The sequence below is a fragment of the Martes martes genome, assembly GCF_963455335.1.
Source record: "Martes martes genome assembly, chromosome: 11".
NCBI classification, from domain to species: domain Eukaryota; kingdom Metazoa; phylum Chordata; class Mammalia; order Carnivora; family Mustelidae; genus Martes; species Martes martes.
Genome location: NC_137899.1, coordinates 40,816,067 through 40,829,927, shown reverse-complemented (window position 1 = coordinate 40,829,927; position 13,861 = coordinate 40,816,067). Strand labels below are relative to the sequence as shown.

Genomic DNA, 13,861 nt, shown 5'->3' with positions numbered 1-13,861 from the left:
GTAGCCTCACCTTGTGGAACTGTGGCGGGTATATCCGAGCAGCCCCGTGGTTCAATAGGAGCTGGTAGCAGATCTCGGGCTGGGCAGCGGGGCGCACAGAAGTGACCTTCAGCACGTACTGGATGGCAGCACAGCCATTGATATCCATGAGATTGGCTTCCGCGCCCGCCTCCAGCATCATGTGCATGAGCACATGGTCACAGTTCCAGGCCGCCTTGTGCAGGGGCGATTTGAAGTCGTCATCCCTGGCGTTGACCTCGGCCTTGTAGTCCAGCAGCATGCGGCAGATGAGGTGGTGCTCCCTGCTGTACTCCTGCTCTTTAAAGCGGAGGGCCCAGTAGGTGGCGATAGCCAGCGGGGTCTCCATGTGGGCGTTCACGCTGTCCACTATGGCCCCGTGCTCCACGTAGAAGGCCACCAGCTCCGAGAGGCCGAAGTGGGCGGCCGTGTGCAAGGGCGTCTCCTCATCCTGGTTGTTGGTCTTCATGTTCACATTGGCCCCTAGAAAGGGAGATGGAGGAAGGCAATTACGCAAACATATTTTGACATTATTCCCAGTTTCTAGACGTTTCCTCGCTGCTTCCCTTTTCACCTCTGACTGCTTTACATAACCCATTCTTTCCAGGGTCCTTTTTTTGGGGCCCCAGGGGAAGCCAGGCGTTTGAAACAACTGTGCCACCTCCTGGACAAGCAGCAAATGTACCGGGGTTGGATGGGGGGAGAAGGACAGATTTCCACCTCAGAGCTGGAACACTCCGTTGAGTTTGAGTCCTTACCCCCAGATGGATTGGGAAAAACAAAGTGATTCCTGTAAGTAAATAGCTTTTATCGATAAAATAGCAAATATCATTGAAAATAAAGGTTATATTGCAAACTTCGGAGCTCAGACAGGTGGCTTTAAATATCATCAATTTCTTTGAATGTTTCACAAAATCATGTCTTTCTTCTCTTTCAAAGCTGGAAAACCCGAAAGTTTGGTCCAAGCAAACTTTAGGATTATGGAAATTGCCCTGCTCTGACTCAAACAGCTGGTAGGACGGCCACCCAAGTCTAAGGCTCTTTTGGAGTACAGCTGGGGAAACACAGAACACAAAAACACTGTGACCACCAAGCTAGCCTAAAGGTCATATTTTGCTTGGAAAGGGGCAGAAGCCAGTATAATAGAAATACTCATTGAAAGGAAGAGAATGACTTAGAGATGTATTTGATTTATGGCTGATAATGGTTGTTAGAAATACAAATGTGTACTGTTTGGAAGGCTCTGCAGAAATGACTTAACCAGACCCACTTATCTAACTCACCAGAAAACCGAAGTGAATTTTATTTTCTGATAGAGTGTGTTAAGTACTAGCATAGTCAATTTAAGAAGCTGAAATTTTCCTTCTCTGCCTAACTTAATGGGGTGAATGCATCGACCCCTAGGGGGCTTACTCTATAATCAATTCTACTGGCAATTTTTATAGCTCCTTCAAGTTTAAATCTGGAAAGGTTTTCTTATTATGATGATGATGATTTCAGCAACTAATATTTATTAAGCACTTACCATTTGCCACATTCTGAGCTAAATGCTTCTCATATGTTGTCTCATTGAATCTACCTAGCAACCCTCTGCCCTAGGTGCAATTTTTAGCCTAATTTTACAGATGAAGAAATTCGTACTTGGAGAGGCTCATAACGACATCAAGCTAAGAAACAATGGAATGGAGGTCTGAAAGCAGACAGACAGCTTGGCTTCAAAACCTCTTACCGCTGTACTACCCTACCTCGTGATTTTTCTAGAAGAAATCTTTCCTGTACTGTGCTCTCTTTTGGTACTCGAAAACTTGAAAGAACTAGAGAAATCACCTTGGACTTTGTGAATTTTTTAAAAAAATCTGTTTTTCATGTATTGCTCCTTTATGCCTTTTTTAATGGCATCCTGTGATCATGTGGAACTTACTTAAGAAGGACGATACGCCTGCACATGTGCTCAGTATCTTATACAAAATCAACCCCCCAGTGAGTTTTCTGAGAGCACTTTTGCTCCGTAAACTCAGAGGCTGTCTGTTCTCCCAACCTGCAGAGAACAGACATATAACCAAAAATGGTCTCTCACGGAACCATCCGTGTGCATCAGTATTCAACCCTGGAGATGTTCTGGGTCAGGTGTCTTTCTGGGTCAGCCCTTCTTTGCTCTGGAGGGAAATGGAATGAATAAGAATGGCTTCCCAGAAGCCAAATGCAGGGTCACTTCAGACACTGGAGAATTTCCAGTAAGGAAGGGAATCAAAGGGTCAGGATGAAAATTTTACAGGCCAACTTGGAACAAACTGTGTCCTTTACTTTTTAATGTACTTGGACATTTACAATTGATCCTTGACCTGTTGGTACAACTAGACGTGCCACATAGATTTCTGTTCTGAATAGGAGATCTTTAGTTTTTATATTTGAATTGTATCTTTGAGTGTAACTTTTCCAGAGAATATATAAAGTAGGATGGATGGTTTGAGTACTTTTTTATTTTAGATTTTGTGACTTATTCAAGAAATTAGAGACCCCAAATATGAATTCTTGGAAACTTTTAATAAATATTCTTTTTTTAAAAAAAGATTTTATTTATTTGAGAGAAAGTGATTGAGAGAGAGCACAAACGTGGGGAGGGGCAGAGGAAGAGGGAGAAGCAGACACCCCACTGAACAAGGAGCCCCACTCGGAGCTTAGTCCTAGGGCTCTGAGATCATGACCTGAGCCGAAGGCAGACATTTAACAGACTGAGCCACTAGGTGCCCCTTAATAAATTTTCTTTTTTTTTTTAAGATTTTATTTATTTATTTGACAGAGAGATCACAAGTAGGCCGAGAGGCAGGCAGAAAGAGAGAGAGAGGGAAGCAGGCTCCCTGCTGAGCAGAGAGCTCCATGCAGGGCTCAATCCCAGGACCCTGAGACCATGACCCGAGCTGAAGGCAGAGGCTTAACCCACTGAGCCACCCAGGTGCCCCAATATTCTTAATGTGAAAATATAATGTGACAGTTTCCTAGACCTGCCCTAACAAACTACCACAACCTAGGTTGCTTACAACTACAGAAATGTGGGACGCTTGGGTGGCTCAGTTGGTTGGGTGGCTGCCTTTGGCTCAGGTCATGATCCTAGCGTCCTGGGATCGAGTCCCACATCGGGCTCCTTGCTCAGCAGGGAGCCTGCTTCTCTCTCTGCCTCTATCTGCCAGTGCTCACACTCTCTCTCTCTCTCTCTGACAAATAATAAATAAAATCTTAAAAAAACAAAAACAAAACTACAGAAATGTATTCACTGTTCTGGAGACTGGAAGTCTGAAATTAGGGTGTCAGCAGGGTTGGCTTCCTCTAAGGACTTCAAGGGAGAACCTGTTTCATGCCTCTCTCCCAGCTTCTGGTGATGGCTAACCATCCTTGGTGTTCCTTGGCTTGTAGATGTTCCACTCCAGTGTCTGCCTCTCTCTTTGATCCTATCCCAGGTCAAGAAAACAAACACCTCCCAGAGCCAAAGAAGCCCTCCTCTTTCCTCCTCTCCTTCTCGAGCGCAACTCCTCCAACCCACCCGACGTATCTTCTCCTGACTATTATGCATTTCGTATCGTTTTACCTTTGTAGGTATCTCTAAGCAAGAGAGCTTCCTTTCATTTATCTTTGAGCTTTATATAAGTGAAATAATAAACACATATTTTTCTGTGACTTGCTTCTTTCATTCAACATTATGTTTGTGAAAATAATCTATGTTGTGATGTTTAAGCTGTCATTTGTTCATTTTATTGCGTTCTGTCTCATTGCACAAGTGATCCACAATCTGTCCCTCCTACTGCTGATGGACATTTCTAGTTTCAGGCTATTCCCAACACTGCTGCACTGAGCGTTCTTGTACATTCCTGTGCACCGGTGCTCACGTGCAGGGGTTTCTGGCTTCTATACCTATGAACCGAACGACCGGATCACTGGGTATGCAAACCTTCCCCTTCATTAGATGGTGTCAACCTGGTCCAGTTTACACATCCATAAGCCCCGCGTGAGCACTCTTATTGGGTCACATTCTCATCCATGGTTGGTATTTTTGCTCTATTTAATTGTAGCCAATCTGGTGGGTGTGTAGTGATAGGTCATTGTGTCTAATGTTTGTTTCCCTAACAATTAGCTTAGACAAATTTTTAACATTTTTATTGACCAACATTGCCTTCTGTTTACTACTATAAACATTCACATGTTGTTACAGAATTACTTTAACTGTTATTTCAAAGGAACTACATATTCCACAAGTCGGTTTACCCTGTTGGATAAGAGGATTTTTTCCGCAATGTTTTGATCTTATAATTAATGCTACAATTAATAAATTTGTGTGAAAATTTTAAGATTATTTCCTTGGCATAAATTCCCCCCACATAGAGTCATGAAGCTGAAATGTGTGAACTGTTTTAAGGAATTTTATGAATTATTGTCGCAGGTTATATAACTCACTGATGTGGAGCAGTGATATTTCATTCACCAGCATGTCGTTATACATTAAAAAAAAATTTTTTGCTAGTTTGGAAGTAAGAAATGGTCTTTTTTAAAGAATCTAAATTCATTTGATTACTAGAGTTTGAACACTTTCTCTGTAATTATTAACTTGTGATATTTCTTCTTTAGCTAATTGCCTAACGTTTTGTCCTTTTATACATTACAAGCTTTCTGCTTTGTTTTCCTTTATATGAACCATTCATTAAAATAAGATGTAAGTTTATGTTATCATAATTGCTACCAGATTTTTAACCACTTTGATTTTTCTTAAATACAATGACCTTAACTTTCATAGTCAAATTTTCCCATTTTTTAAATTAACATATAATGTATTATTAGCCCCAGGGGTACAGGTCTGTGAATCACCAGGTTTATCCACTTTACAGCACTCACCAGAGCACATACGCTCCCCAATGTCCATAACCCAAACACCCTCTCCAAATTTTCCCATTTTTAAAAAGTGATTAGAGTGTCCTCTCAGAGTTTGCATAGCTATCCAGATTAATTACAATTTAGTTTTTTATACATTTTTTTAAAAATGTTTAACATTTGATTCATCTGGAAATTACTTTGGTGTGGATATCAATTTAGGAAGAACTGACATTCTTACCATAGAGAGTCTCTCCACGCAGAAATATGGTCTATTTCTCCAACAGTTTTCTTTACACTCTACTCTGTAAACTGCCCTTCCCAAAAACCTGCAGCAATTTTCATTCTAGGTGATAAACTATTTCATTCGGGGGTAAATTATTTCTTGGATAAAGTCACCTTTAATGAGAGAGGGCCCTTCATGAACCCTGTAATGTATGTACGATGGTCCCCAGAAGTAGTCTAGAATGCTGATAAAGGAGAGAGACACAAATGTCAATTTGTACCGATGATAAAGAACAAGGACTTTTCAGATTCCATCTGTGGGCGAAGAAGACAGAGATTTGGGTACACTAAGAATGGGATGAAGAGGGGATACAGGATAAGAATTTGAGCACAAAGAGTGAGAGCTGGCCACAAGCAATGGCTAAGCCAGGCCTAAGGGAAAAGATAATGCTGAGGTCAGGATTACTGAGGGACACGGTGCCAGTATATAGTAAATGTTTTCTGTTCTCCCCTCCTGTGGGATAGTATCCTTTCATTACTCCCAACAGAGGGAATCAATTTCGTCAGTCTTAGTTATGAGACTTCAAGTTTTCTTTCTTTCTTTCTTTTTTTAAATAAAATTAAATTGCCTCACGTGCCCATTTGTTCGATTGGCTGATCATCAGCGCGCAGCATCGTGGTGGCGCCATCTGCTGGGCTTTGCTAGTTCCTACAGGCTGAGGGTTGTCCTCAGAAGCATCCTCTCTAGAGTATCCACGTTCCCCCCAACTTCTGGCACCTCGAGAGCTACTTAAGAGTGGGAGCAAAAAGCAAGTCTCTGTCACTACAGAAACTGTCATTTCTCTATCTTTCCAGACTTCACATTACATAATGAAACTACAGCTTAACTATTCTTCTACTAAAGACAATTGTTGGGGTGCCTGGGTGGCTCAGTGGGTTAAAGCCTCTGCCTTTCGCCCAGGTCAAGATCCCAGAGTCCTGGGTTGCAGCCCCACATCAAGCCCCGCATCGAGCCCCGCATGGAGCCCCATCAGGCTCTCTGCTCAGCAGGGAGCCTGCTTCCCTCTCTCTCTCTCTCTCTCTCTCTCTCTCTGCCTGCCTCTCTGCCTACTTGTGATCTCTGTTGAATAAATACATAAAATCTTAAAAAAACAAATAAATAAATAAAGACAATTGTTAAGTTTTTCATAATAAGGATATCCTTTAAATTGTGCGGTAATTTCTAGAGAGAGAGAAATAAAATTATTGGGTACTAGTGTATGAGCATTTTTTACTATATTAAATTATACTCCTCAGTGGTTATACCAGTTTATGTCCATCAGTAGAGTTTAAAAGTTCACTATCACTTCCAACATTTGATAAACATTAAACTATTTAATGTTTACCTATTATATGGTGTAAAATGATATTTTTTAATTTCATTTGGATGTCCCTGGTTACCAGTAAGTGAGGTGTCTTCTTGACAACAAGATTCTTATATTGTTGTATCTTGTATTCAACAAGAAACTTGTATTGTTTCTTCAGAACCTCTGCCCATTTTTCAGTGGGTTGTTTGTGTTTTTCTCATTTATTTTTCAGGATGTAAACAAGATCATTATGGAGATAATGATAAAGACTTGATCAAAGGCAAAGGACTTCAATAAATGTGACGCTTCACTATGTTTGTGGATAAGAAGATTCAGTATTGCAAGGATGGCAATGTTTCCTGAGTTAATCTGTAAATTAGGTGCCATTCAAACATTTTTTTCCACAGAATTTGCACAGAGTAGAGAGCATATTATTTTTGGAAAAGAGAGGTAAAAAGAGTGAGAAGGAAAGAAGAGGTGGTGAAGAAGGGGTGCTCACCCTACCAGATAGCCAAATAAATTGTGATTAAAACAACGTAGGATGGATGCATAGAAAGACAACTAGACCAGTGAAACAGAATGTAGAGCTTAGAAACAAACCTATTTCAGACAGCATCTATAATGCTAGATGGAGTATACCAATCAGTGGAGAAATAATGGACTATTTAATAAAAGTATTGGGGCAAAAGACAGTGTTGTAAAAACACAAATTGAATCTTTTGTGTGTGTGTTAAATTCCAGGTTAATAAAAGGCGAATGTAATCAACTGAATAATCAACTTCTTAAATAAAAGTGTAGGAGTTGGGATTGGTGGGGAATGGGCAGTCCTTTCTATTGGGTCACTATGTTTATGGAATGTCCTTTCAGCATATCAACTTTTGATGGAGACAACTTCATCCAAGACTTCCATGAGATCTATTAGATCCAAGCCTCCTGTTAGATCTAAAACAATAAGGTGCTATCTTCTTTTTCCCACCTCTTTGACTTTCCCTCCACTGATTTGCCTGATCTGTATACTGTCCAATACTCCTGAGTGTGCACACAGTGTTGGTGGTTCTCACTTCCTTGTTCAGTCTTTCAGCAGGATGGAAGGAGAGACCAGCTGGACAGTTGCTAACGTTGGTTTTGTTTCTACCCTCTTTGTGCACAACTTCCTTGAACATTCTGCATGGCAGAGACCAGCACCTCTGTCAGGGGGCCACTCCCAAGATTTACATTACTCCTTGACCCCAGGAATGTACCTTATTATTTCATATAATGAAACAGCAAAATGGCACTGAGAAGTGGTTTGTCCCAGTCCTACATTTGAATTGATCCTCTTCTCCTTATCTGCAGTCCAATCCCTCTCGACTTCCTCTAGGTTAGAAGAGCAGACATGAGGATTTTCTGTTTTCTGGATTCCCTGGGGATTTTGGCTTTCCCTCAGGCCACCAACAACTTTGGTCCCAACTAGCTCAACATGGAGAATTTTATCCATTCTTTGAAATGCTCTCTTCAGTAACAGGGATCAAGTGTTCATCTCAAGACTCATTCACTCGTTCTGTAAATACTTGTACTGTTTCTATCCTGTGTCAAGTACACAGAGACACCAGCGCACTCTATGGTCAAGATCCCTACTCTCACTTCATTTCCATACTAGACAAGAGTCAGAAAACAAACACACAAGGAAATAGGTGACAAGATCATTTCAGGGAGAGGCAAATACAATGAAGAAAATAAAACCAGTTGTAACGATCGTGACCATGAGGGCTGGCTCTGAGGAGCTGACCTCTGACCTGAGAGTAACTGTGAAATATCAAGGAGAAAAGCTTTCTGGGCAGAGAGGACCACGAGTACAATGGCCCAAATGGGTGGACAAGCTTGCACGTTCAAAGGAACAGAAAGAAAGTGAGAGGAAGAACCTAAAAGTGAAGTCACAAGCATGATGTTGGACCTTCCAGGCCATGTGAGAAGTCTGGGTTTTATTCTTCCACTTCAACCATTCTAGTTTAACGTGGACTTTATCAAATCTGTGGTTAAAATATTAAAATATTTCTTGGTTTGATGCCCTTTTTAAATATTTTAATCCAATATCATTGTAATGGAAAAGTCCTACACTTAAGCGAAAAGAAAAATACTCTTTTTATTATTTAAACGTCTTTTTCCCCTCCCCCACTTTGGGAGAACGGTGATGCCATCATCTTTCCTTGAAGACTTGCCTGTATTTCTTTTCTACTTACATATCCTGATGTATCTTCTGCTTTTGTTTCTCAGCTTTCTCATTTTATACTGGATATCCTTTATAAGGTATACATTACTGGATTTTTAAAAAATCATAGGGTGTGCCCTTTAATAAGTAATTAAATCGACTTTAGTCACCGAGCAGCTGTATTTCTTTAAACAGTGCTGCCTATGTGGGCAGCAGGTGCTGGAAAATCAAAATAAGGGAAACATATGATTTTCATACTCCCATCTTCTTGAATAAATTTATATCATAACTCCCTCTGAGGTGAACTCATTTTTATTAAATAAGTTTCTATTATTTTATATTAAAGAATAAGACACCTGTTTAAAAAAAATCAGAGGTAAAGAACTTGATTGACAATTTCGTAGAATAGACCCATTTACAAAGACATTTAACTACGTTTGTTTTTAGATCTTTTGGCAGTTAGTTCCATAACTCCAGCTAACTTACCGATTCATCTATTTATTGTCAAATTTAGGTAGTATTCTTTACTTTCTGATATAAAACATAAGTTTTAGTTTTTTTAATACTAATTCTTCCTCCTTTCAGTGTTTGCTGTTTTCATCATGTTCTAATTCTTCTATAGGAATATTGAAACTTTAATGCACTGCGGTCTCTGTCCATGAATTTGTTAAATTATCTCCACCTCCTTTAGGAAATGACCTTACCTCCAAGCTATTGCCCTCCTACACGTAAACACGCCTCCCTTCTGACCATTAGAACTTAGTAAGGTCATTATATTCAGCTCTGCGATCTCAATCTGGTCTTCGATGTTTTATCCATGGTTACTTATAAAAGTTTTTAAACTAATGAACAATTTTTAAACGATGATGGCTTAGAAGTTGAGGTCACTTTGGCCTTTAACTAGAAATGCAGAAGCATGAGCCCTACTGCAATGCAGCCTGGAATCCCCAGCCGCAGCTGGTTTGGCACAGAACCCCTCGCCAGAACCCCATCTTCGTTTAATGATTTGTTGTCGCCTTCCTGAAATGCCTGGCATTTTTTTTAAAGATTTTATTTATTTATTTGACAGACAGAGGTCACAAGTAGGCAGAGAGGCAGGCAGAAAGAGAGAAAGGGAAGAAGACTCCCTGCTGAGCAGAGAGCCAGATGCGGAACTTGATCCCGGGACCCTGGGATCATGACCCGAGCTGAAGGCAGAGGCTTTAACCCACTGAGCCACCCGGGCGCCCCATTCCTGGCAATTTTTTTAAATAAAAGACCTACACCTTTTGCATTGGCCTCGACAATTCAGGCAGTCTGTCCTTTCTTCTGCCCACACCGGAAAAATTAAACGGAGTTCTTGCAGCCAGTGCATGGGATATTATGTATCCTCTGCACAAGGGGGAAAATGTTAAATGACTACCTGCTCTCTAAGAAAGGAAAAAGGGCAGGTAACTAAACTCAAAATTTCACCAGCCGCCTGAAAGTTTCCACCTCTGTTAGAGCATGCAGGGGGGTTCTTACAGCAGTGAGCCGGCCCACCTGTTCGAGGAAATCAGCCTGGGGCCATAGATGGCCGGCGCGCGTTCCTGTAAGACAGCACGGAAAATAAGGTCCCCTTTCCCTTGTTTATCCTACCTCCCATCTGTCTCCCACCTTCCTCAAATGTATTCATCGAATCTGGGGTTGTTGATCTCGTGTTTAATTAAAAAACATAATAAAAGGGATCCTTCTAATGCAATTTTGACAACTGCATTTGGTTTTCGTAATCACCAAACTATAGTTATTTTAATTTATCTCTCTGTGCTTATCTGGTTCTAGTTCTTTAAACATTTGCCAGATTCAGGGCACCTGGGTGGCTCAGTTGGTTAAGCGACTGCCTTTGGCTCAGGTCATGATCCCGGAGTCCCAGGATTGAGTCCCGCATCTGGCTCCCAGCTACATGGGGAGTCTGCTTCTCCCTCTGACCTTCTCCCCTCTCATGCTTTTTCTCTCTCTCTCTCTCTCAAATAAATAAATAAGATATAAAGAAAGAAAGAAAGAAAGAAAGAAAGAAAGAAAGAAAGAAAGAAAGAAAGAAAAAGAAAGAAAGAAAGAAAGAAGAAAAGAAAGAAAGAAAGAGAAAGAAAGAAAGAAACATTTGCCAGATTCGGAAGGTGGCCAAGCTAGATTCCTAGAAGAACTTTCCTGGTTTTTTTTGTTGTTGTTGTTTTGTTTTTAAATCTCTCTTCCCTTCCCACCCCCGTCTCTGCACCAGCTCTGCAGTGGTTTAGAACCCATCATTGGTCAAACGGGTAAGAAAGGATAGAAGTGCTGGGTGAGGGAAGAGAGTATGCATCCCTTCCCCGATTGGCTACTTTCAGTCTGCAGTGGACTTGAACAAGGGGAAAGGAGAGTTCAAGTCAAGTTTGAATGATCAGCCCTGGATGTCCAGCTTTTGAATAGAGAGTGAATTTTGACGCCTGCAGTGACTATATAACTTTTTCTTACTTAAGAGTTACAAGAGAAGACATGGGCTCACCTGAGTTTTCTACCCACAGTAGGGGAGAAACTAGACTCTCTAAATAATTTAAAAAGACACTGGAAAACAAAAATGAAATTCTTTTATGAATGACATCCCATATATTTTGCACAGTCTAGTTAATAGTCATGTATCTAGTAAATTTTTCATTCAGGGTCCCCTTTTGGTATATTTTCTAAGAACTCAAATACATGAGACTATTTTTCTGTTGTCATCATACATTAAAAATAACACTGAAAGAGTGTCAAATTCTTGGGTAATTTTCTCCACAATATTCCATTAGTTGGTTCCACTCTTTTTTCAATAGTAAACATTATGGAGAAATGACATACCACCATCTTTCAAAGCAATCTATTTTCTTGTACTCACTCCTTTGGACACTTTTGCTATTGTTTATTGTTGACATTGAATATTTAATTTAAGAGATATCTAGACTTATTATTTTTTTCATGAGTTTTGCCAGGAACCAAGCTTACCCATTTCATCTCTGTGTGAATAAGTGTTTTTTAGACAGGAATTTCTTCTACTTTGGTTTTAAATATTGGTCATATTCAAAGCTATAAAACCTTTTTTTTTTTTTTTTGCTTAAAACCTTCATCACCCCCTAACTATCAAGTTGATAAGAAACTCTCTCTCCCAATTTTTTAAACCCCGTTCCTCAGATACACGAGTGAAAACATGGTACATTATTCACAGCTTTCTTTTTTAACAATACCTTAAAAAGTTATAGTTAGAAAAAGTCCCAAATGGGGTGAAAAGCAGTAAGTCTCTAGTTAGAGTGGCCTGCAGTATGTATGAGGACATAGGGAGACACCGAGGTAGCTGATAACGTCGGTTATCATCATAAGGGTTTGTGAAGGAATTGGGATCAATTGATTGACCTCGGATAGACATTTAGGCTCCTCTCCTTGTTTTGTCTGAGATATCTCCATCCTCCTCAACTTGAAGTTCACCTGCCTCAGTCTCCCCATGCTCAGGCTCGAGCAGGCTTCTGCGCAGGTGAACGGCAATCCGTTCGTTGCGTGTTCCTTTATGAAAATATTCATCACGTCTGCTATTTTTCGAGCACTCACTAAGAGTTTTACGTACATTGTCTCGCTTGTTATTAACAGCAAGCATTCTTTAGAAACACCTATTATTCAAAGGTTAGATTTCTTTTTTCATATTCAGGGCTTTTCATTTTCTGCGTGTTCTGGGATTGTTTCTCAAGTCGGCTTCTTTGTCAAGGATGCAATTTTGTGCGGTGTCAAGTTTGTTATTAACTGTCACCAAAGCGTATTTTCAGTTGGCTGCTTTGTTCTAGTTTCAATTTTGCCCTTTCAATCTACAATCTACAGCAAATATATTTTCCTGTATCTTTCATGGTCTTGTCTTAAATGAAATCTTAAATGAAGGACCATTTCCTGTAAAGCCCCTTGTCTCTAATACTCACACTCTCTAAGGTCTGGAGTTGAGAACTACCTTTTTCTAGATCAACAATGGTCTTCTGAACCATTACTCTCTCACCCTTGTGTACATCCCCTCATCCATTAAGGTTTATATCACCCAACGAGGTGACTTTTTAATCCCTTCTTATCGAGGATCTCACAAACTCTTAGGTACTCTCCCATTTGCAAAGAAGACAGAGGTAGTGGGCTCAGCCTTTCTTTTCTCTCTGTCCGGATATCATCCTGCAATATCTTTGCAGATGCCCCATCAAACACATTCACACTCAATTCCTAAATCTCCTGGGGCGGATAGGATCACCATTACCACGAATCTTGTTGGTCTTCCTTGCAGCGGCTTCCCTGTGGAAGGTTTATGCAGCTCTGGCTTCTCAAAGTCGTTCGAATTACAGATTCTGGTTACTCAAATGCACCTCTATCCTTCCCCTAGCTAGGCTCTTCAACTTTTCCTGCATTGTCCGTGTATTTTAAATTTTCCATAGGCTAGGATTTCATCAGGATAGACAAATGATGCTGTTGTAATTACGCCACTCACGTCTCTGTGGCTTGATGCGATAAAACTGTATTTCTCCGTCTTAACGGTGCACTGTAGTTCCAGAACCAATGTCCTCTATTTGCCCTCTATTTGAAGCCCCTCGGTCTTGTGGCTTCTTTGCCTGAGGTTTCCTCCACTGTCATGATACCAGGAGGAGAAAGAGACTTTCAAAGTCCTGCATGGGCTTTTACTACCCAGAAGTGACTCATTTCTTCCGTTTATATGTCATGAGGCAGAAGGTGCACAGGGTTCTGCTGCACCACAGAGGGACTGGACTAGGAAGTGTGGTCTTCCGGGAGCCCAGAAGGGAAGAGAACTGGATCCTGAAGATCACTGGTTGTTGCTACCACAGCTGAACTGAATTTCTGTGGGTTGCAGTAAACTAAACAGAACTGCTGACCAATTCAATACTCACCTCTACCTTCTCCCTTTCACTTTAGGGAAGAGGGGTCTTCCCGTCAATGCAAGACGAATTCCTCCATCTTTGTAACTGATCCTGAGTGCAGAGGTGGAATGCTGCTCCACAAACAATATCTTCTTACTCTACATCCAACGCCTCCCTTTCCATCAACTTCTGGCCATCCTTCTATAAACACACCTCAGCTTCTCCCAGCCCTTTTCTCCCTTCTAAGTACCCTCTGATTTCTTTTCATCTCTTTTTAGCCAAACTTCTTGAAAGTGAGGTCTCTGCATTCTGTACCATTTCCTCACCACCCACGACCCCCTCAGCCCATCACGACCTGCCTT

General features: G+C 40.8%; 1 protein-coding gene across 1 annotated transcript in view; it reads right to left on the bottom strand.

The window, feature by feature from the left end:
- Positions 1–13,861, bottom strand: part of ASB4 (ankyrin repeat and SOCS box containing 4) — a 63,345-nt gene that overhangs the window by 14,019 nt on the left and 35,465 nt on the right. Inside the window, exon 3 of the mRNA XM_080818162.1 lies at positions 11–501. Within this exon, the coding sequence (XP_080674288.1) occupies positions 11–501 (491 nt within the window). The remainder of the gene's footprint in view (positions 1–10; positions 502–13,861) is intronic.